The sequence below is a fragment of the Condylura cristata genome, unplaced genomic scaffold (genome assembly GCF_000260355.1).
Source record: "Condylura cristata isolate star-nosed mole 26May11 unplaced genomic scaffold, ConCri1.0 scaffold00025, whole genome shotgun sequence".
NCBI lineage: Eukaryota > Metazoa > Chordata > Mammalia > Eulipotyphla > Talpidae > Condylura > Condylura cristata.
The window spans coordinates 10,817,420-10,824,650 of record NW_004567126.1 but is presented as its reverse complement, the minus strand read 5'-3'; the positions used below and the strand labels follow the sequence as shown (position 1 = coordinate 10,824,650).

Below are 7,231 nucleotides of genomic sequence, written 5' to 3'. Positions count from 1 at the left end.
AACCCCGGGGCGGAACCTGGGCCACAGAGCTCCACCACGCACACCCCCGCGCCTCCCGGCTGCAGGGTCCTAACAGGGGGCGGGGCCGCCAGCGGCCGGAGGCGGGGGCCTGGACTGGGCGGGCGCGAGGGGGCAGGCTCTTTGTCTTTTGATTGGATCTTGATGGAACGGGGGGCGGTGTCTCGGGAGGCTCTGCGAGCCGGCATTGGGGGCCAGGGAGGGTGGGCGTGGTTATGTGAAGTCAGTTCCGGTTGGTGTAAAACCCCCCGGGGCGGCGGCGAACGGGCTTCAGATGCTCCTGGGTCGCGTTGGTGAAAGCTCCGGACTGTGCGAGTGAGCTTGAGAGCCGAGCGCTAGAGCGACCGGGCGAGGGATGGCGGCCATTGGGACTGCGGCCGCGGCGGCCACGGGCAGGCTCCTAGTTCTGCTGCTGCTCGGGCTCACCGCGCCTGCCGCGGCGCTGGCCGGCTACGTTGAGGTGGGGACCTGGAGAGCTCCCGAGCGTAGGCTCTGTCGCCTGACGTGGGAGCGCGGCCTGCGCCCGAGCGGCGGGTCCCTGTCGGACAGGACTGGGGGCGCGGCGCGGGGATGGAGGGGAAGGTGGTCCGGGGCTGCGGTGGGTCCGGCGCGCCCTCCCCCGCCCGCCCTGCTTGGCGCAGTGCTTAGCGCTGGAGGTCGGGCTGCCGCCGCCGCCGCAGAGGCCAAATGAAAGGCATCGGGGATGCGGGGGGCGGCGGGCCGCGTCGGCCGCCCCAGCCCCCATCCCACCCGCGGCGCCGCCACATCCTTTGGGGACCCCGCGCGGCTCAGAACGCCCACCCCGCCCTCCCCCGGGACAAAGCGAGACTGCCACTGCGCCCTGCGGCTCCGCGTACAGTCCACGGCTCTGGACCCTGGGGCGGCCCCAGACAGACCCCAGCCCCGGGGCTGGAGGGTGCCGCGCGCTGCCCGCAGACTGTGATGGGCTTCCCACCTGGAAGCAGTAGATACAGCCGTTATTGGCAAGGAGGTTTTGGCTGTGGCTTGCAGGCTTGTCGGATTGGCCCTTGCAAAGTGCTGTGTTTCGGAAGCGAGCGACACGGGCTGCACGGCGAGAAAGCTTCTGCACCAGGCAGCGAGCGGGTGTGCCCGCAGCCACCTATTTGCCATCCTCTCGAGTGGATTCACAGCTCTGGCTTCAAGCCTTATGAGGAATTTTTAAGTATAGCTGTTTGCCTAAGTCTAGTAAACAAGGGGGAACACCCCCCGCTTCCCCCGCCTGTCTTTGATCCTTTTTGTAGTGGATTTCCGCGAGGGAATACGTCGTAAAACTTGTTTAATCGTACTTTTGGGGGGGTGTCAGAATTAAGTAATTCTGCATCTGATAACCCCGTAAACATCTTTGTGCTGCGAGGCGTTTAAGTGGCCTGGATTCCTGGGTTTGGGCTGGAGTTCAGGCCGGGGGAGCAGGCAGTCTTGCCGGGGTCGGCGTGGGTTCTGCAGCATGCTCTGGAAGCAGCTGCAGCACCGACACTTCTCTGTTCCTGTATATAAGTGGGTTTTTATTTTGACTTGCATTCTGGAGATAATGCGTGAACTGTTGGGCAGGAATGTATTTCTGGTGTGGTCTATTTCTTTTCCCTCATCGCTGGTTTTGAAATGACGATTGATTTCTGCTTATTTAGCTAATTTCAGGGAAAAGTGAATCTGGATTTGACTATGTAGGCATTGACTGGGAACTTTCTAAGAAAACCCCCAAGTTAGAATGTGTTTTCCAGAATGTTTAAACACTTCCAGGGGTAATATAAAAAACCCCATGTGGAATGACTTATAATGTTTGTATTCCTCCTGCTTAAAGCTGTATGATCATTTAGGGGAAAAAATAGGGAAGATGCGTCTTACATATACATGCTTTCAGATTATGGGGATTTTAGTCTCTGTACACAATGGTTAGATTTCTCTCCCTAGTCCTAGGTATGATGTTGGGTGAAAGTAAGCTAGATCAGAGGGGTTGGGAAAGGAAAAGTAAAAAAAAAAAAAAGACTTGTATGGAGTATAGAATTTAATTTTTAGGTCAGGGGTCAAAAAATCATTGTACACACTCTTTTTGCCTCCTTTCCCAGAGGCATTAAGTACAAAATAAACAATTTATCAATTTTAATGGATATTATCCCCCTCTGAAACAGAATATTAACACTGATCTTCAAAGAAAAACTATCAGGGTTAGTTGTGGAGTAAATTTAGTTGTTCCCCACAACATTGTATATTTGAAAAGTTAGACTAGAAAATGGAAATTAGACATTTCTCTAAAATAGCATTTTCTGTAAATGCTATTTTATGGTTACTCTTGATTTTTGGAACTATATTTTTGCCAATACTTAACTAAATTATCTTTCGTTTTTTCTTTTGTCCATTAAACAGAATTTTATTCTTATGTATACAACTTGGTTTTGTTTGTTGTCAGGCAAATGACACCCTAAACTTTAATTGAGAGAATGGCCTAAATTAGGATGTCTTTGGGAAGGTCCCCATTGAGATGAGCCAAAGGGATTCTTGCCAAATCCCTGATCAAGTTGCTTGGCACAGAATTATTGATTGGCGAATCTTTAGTGTTCCTTGGTGTTGACTGAGTTAATCTCTTACACCTGTTTAAAAAGAAAAAAAAAACCTCTGTTCTCAGAGCCATTTCCTCTTTTAAATCTGAGACAAGTTCTTTCGGGTTCCTTCTCCTCTTTGGGATTCTCAGACAGTGTTATGTGGAAACTGCATGCTATACAATGGACACAGAGGCTTCTGAGAGCCAGGACTGCAGATCATTCTGCCACATTTAAAAGTGGGCCATTTGATAGCCAATTTTCAGGAAACTCAAAGTGCCACACCTGAGACTGGTTAGAGCCTGCTTTACATTGAATTTCCAACTGGGATAGGGAAACTTTGGTTTGACTTGTTGAGCTACTAAGGCTTTTGGTAGGAATATTGTGATTTTACAGGGTATTTATAGAATGGGAGTGTCATCATTTTGTCCTAACTGTTAAAGGTCTTTTGATAAATATAAACTTTATTAATTAGGTCTTTCTTAGAGGGAATTTGTTTCATCTTAAAGCTGAAGTGTCTCTTAGAGTTATACGCGACTTCTGAGCTTGTGCTGTGCCTAACTTGAGTGAAGAATTAATTTCCCATTTTATTTAATTTTAATTGATTAAAAACTGATAATCAGCTAAGTGATTGAAAAACTTAACTATGAAACAACTTGATTATGTGGATCTACCACTTTAGCTGTACATTTTATGAAATCTACAAACAGATAAAGTATTTCCTATGAAAATGTAGCATATGAATTGAAATGTGTAAAATGCACACCAAGTTTTGGAGATTTAAAGGGAAAAATTGTAAAATTTATCATCAACTTTATGTTGAAATACAGTGCAATGAAAACATCTCAGACGCTGGATGAGCAAAATGTATTAATTTAACCTGTCTTAATTTTTAGTATGGCTACTAAAAAGTACTGCATTATGATTCACACATTGTATTTCTACTACACAGAGCTAATTATTAGCATAATTTTTAAATTATTGCTGTTTCCCCCTCAAAATAGACTTGCATGGAGGTACTTCAATATGATCTTAGGTGTTTTTAGGAAAAGTACAAACAGAATTTTTTCCTTTAAAATTTTTATTTAGAAATAGTTTCAAGTGTATTAAAAACTCTTACCCTTTTTTCAGATTCACCAGTTGTTCACATTTCCCTCCAGTCAATCCTTTATCATCAATTGTATTTTTTGCCAAACTCTGAGAGTGAGTTGCTACATCAGAGATTACTTCTGAAAATTTCGATGTGTATGCTAAGCACAAGGGCATTGTCTTATATAACTTTGGAACTGTTACCATCTTAAGAAAATTTAACAATGCAATACATTAATCAAACCTACTGTCTGTACTCCATTTTGTTAGTGGACCCAATGTCTTCTGTGGCATTAAAAAACAGTCAATTGTAAGAAAAAAGACATAAAATACATATCAATAATATATATATATATATATATATAAATTTAAAAAAATTTGTAACAGGTAAAAATAAAAAAAAACCTGTCATTTTTATAGCTAAAGAACTTTAGAATTTTTAGCAGTAGTATGCTAAAGGTTATTTTTCCCAAAAATAAAAATCAGAGTTTTAACTTGATACTGTTTTGACTTTGGAAAATCAAAACTTAAAAAAGCCTTTGTGATTCTTATTTATCCCTTGTTGAATTCCCAGTGTTTCACACTTTTTTTTAATGGAAGAAAAAAATTTACAGCATGCAAAAAAAACCAAAAAGATGACAGATGAAAAATTATATGTGTACTGCATATTGATTGTAAAAGTAAAAAATGACAGATTAAACAGTAAGAGGGGAAATCTGAACTCATTTTCTATGTAAATTTGCACTGTAAACATTTTGGTGGCGTATTTCCTTCAATTTGATCAGGTACATATATTTTCTAAAAGTGGCATATATTGCATATTGAAGCTGGATCCTAAAAAATTTGAATTGTCCTAAAATGAACTACTGAAAGAAAATAAAGTTTTGTATGTGATAAAAGGTTGGAATAAATCCTTGTACAGTAATTGTTTCTTTGGAGGGCTCTATTAGAATTCAAAATTACCTCTTATCTAATTTTCATGAGTTGATTTTTATGAGATAAACTAGATTCCTTGACAGTTAAATTAGTGCAATGTATGTGCCTTGATTTATGACCTAAGATGAAAAGTGAACCATGTGGGTGTATTCAGATAGAAGTGGGTTCCAGTCTTTTATCAAGTCTAATTGACAATTATTTTTACTCAGAAAATTTTTTCTTATGTAATAATTGATTTTTTTAATGAAATATTTTAAAAATAGCTAATCTGTTTTTAATATATGATTTTTCATTTGTTTTTCATCCTACCCGTGTTCGCTGAGCCACTGCTAGGAGGTTGTTAATACTAAACTGTGATAGTAAACACAAGTATGCATACTGCTTTTTAACTCAACAAGATGCACTTGATTGTGATTTCTATCTAGGTCCCACCCCTAGAGATTCTCATTGAGTACATCTGGGATTCTCATTTTCAAATGCTCCCCAGATGATTTCTTATGTGCAAATGAAGAAAAACAAAACTGAACTCCAGCAAACAGAACTCATTTATGTGCATTATGTTAAGTTTCAAACAGCCTAGTGAGATAAAAGGATTCTCACCTAGAAGGGGGAAAGGCCTTGGTTGTTAGGTGGTGCAGCAGAGCCAGGCTGTGAAGCCATCCATCATGTCCTAAAATCGATTGCTCTTTCCAGGGTGTTTCATAATGTTTGTCTTTTGGTTGCCTGTTTCTTTTTACTTTTGTCTACCTACCTCTTTCCCATTGCAAAACCACCTGATAAAAATATTTTCTTTAAAAGAAACAAATTTTCTAGTCATTACAATAGATTATGAACTACTATATACTGAATTGTTAATAGTGATTATCTTTCTTTGTTACATAGTTATTTATGTATAAAAGAACTGGGGTATAGGCCAGAGGAGCTGGGAGGTTGGGGTGAGAGGATTTACCAGGGAAAGAGCAGAACAGGTAGATCTACTGAAATAACACTGCTGAGGGGAGGAGTGGTTGAGATAGGAGAGGTAAGCTGTACCATATGGGTCAGCTTCCTGGTCAGGGATTGAAAACCTGCTGAAGTGGCTATGGACGTCTTCATAGTGGGATCCCCAACAGTGGTTATCTTTGAGGAATGTAATTACAGGGAATGGACTTGTCCTATTTATTTTCCCGTTTAAAAGAAATTGTAATGCTTTTAAATATAATATGCAAGATTTTTTAAAGGAAAGATTCATTTATCTATACATACAGAACTGGGGTACAGACCAGAGGTACAAGGGCGGTGATCCACTGTGCCATGTTGGTCACATCCCTGGTCAGGGGTTGAAGCTGTGTTGAAGAGGCTGTGCTTTAACCTGTTGCACCACCAGGGAGGGCCCAATATGCAAATTTTTAAAAAAGTGAGCTTCTGTTTTATCTTTGAAGTCTGTTTTATCTTGAAGTTAGAAAATATGGCCTCCATAGAGACCCTATGTGGGGGGAGTCTTAACAAAATCAGGGTATGGGATTGTTTGGAAGAGAAAAGTGTGCCAGCATTGGATTTACAGTCACTGATGGAGCAGGTGGGCAAAGCATTAGGAAGAAGCTGACATAGAAATAAATATGACTGGGTTAAGATTGTGGCCCAGAAAAAGGTTAATCAGCATTTGGGCCAGGCACCTGTGAGAATGCCTTACTGAGCATTGTCAAACCCTTTCTCCTGCCCTCCTAAGCTGAGCACCTCTTGTGTTTGCAGAATGGCTGCTCTGGTCATAGAGGCAATGCTATGGTATGATAAGGTCCAGAGGAAGAGGAAACGATCTTCTGTTTATCACCTTATAAGGGTGAAGAAATCTTCTCAAAGTTCACCCACATGAGAACCCTCAAATCTGAGTGGGCAGAATTGTTTCAGATCCTTCTAGCCAACCTATACCCCCCGGGGGACTAGTAGAGTGGTGGTAGACTAAGATTTGTTGAAGAGGACTGTGGTCATATCCTAGATAACAACGCAAGGGCCACATTGGGGACTGGTTGGAAAGAGAACGCATTCATTTTTACCTAAATTATCTCTGTGTTACAAGCTTGCTGGTGAAATTGAGACATCAGGGAACCTCTCACACATTAGATTTATTCAGATCTTGGCACTTTGTGTTGAGGAATATTACCATCAGGAACAGAATTGCTGTGATGGTAGAGAATATGAAATATTTGGTATGAATATGGTGAGCTATAAGGAAAATATTTAGCCTAGAGGAAAAGAAAATGTGGGATTTAGTGGTAGTGGTAAAAAACAGACGTGTTTGAATATTTTACGTTTTGTCTCTGAAAGGCCATGAGACTGAAACCGTTTTACCTTGAGAAATGAGCTGGTAAGAGTATAGGGTCCTCTTCTACTTCACTCCTTTTAGTTATGAGTATTTCCAACATAATATAGTAAATATATTAGAGATGCTTATATCCACCATCCAGTTTTGTTGAATTTTAACACTTCCTATATTTACTGTAGCCTTTTTTTTTTTTTAAAGATGTATTTATACATACAAGATTGGGGTACAAGCCAGAGGTGCAGGGACTGTGAGAGGATTCACCAGAGACAGAGTGGGGAGCAGAACAGGCAGATGGAGGAAGTACACTGCTGAGGGGAGCAGCAGGTGAGAC

General features: G+C 41.8%; 1 protein-coding gene across 2 annotated transcripts in view; it reads left to right on the top strand.

Annotated features, from left to right (window-relative positions):
• The first annotated feature begins 217 nt into the window (after positions 1 to 217).
• The window catches only part of APLP2 (amyloid beta (A4) precursor-like protein 2), a 69,807-nt gene continuing 62,793 nt past the window's right edge, over positions 218 to 7,231 (top strand). For both annotated transcript variants that reach the window (XM_004689093.2, XM_012729703.1), the window contains exon 1: positions 218 to 478. In XM_004689093.2, coding sequence (XP_004689150.1) covers positions 374 to 478 — 105 coding nt within the window. In that variant the 5' untranslated portion in view covers positions 218 to 373. The remainder of the gene's footprint in view (positions 479 to 7,231) is intronic.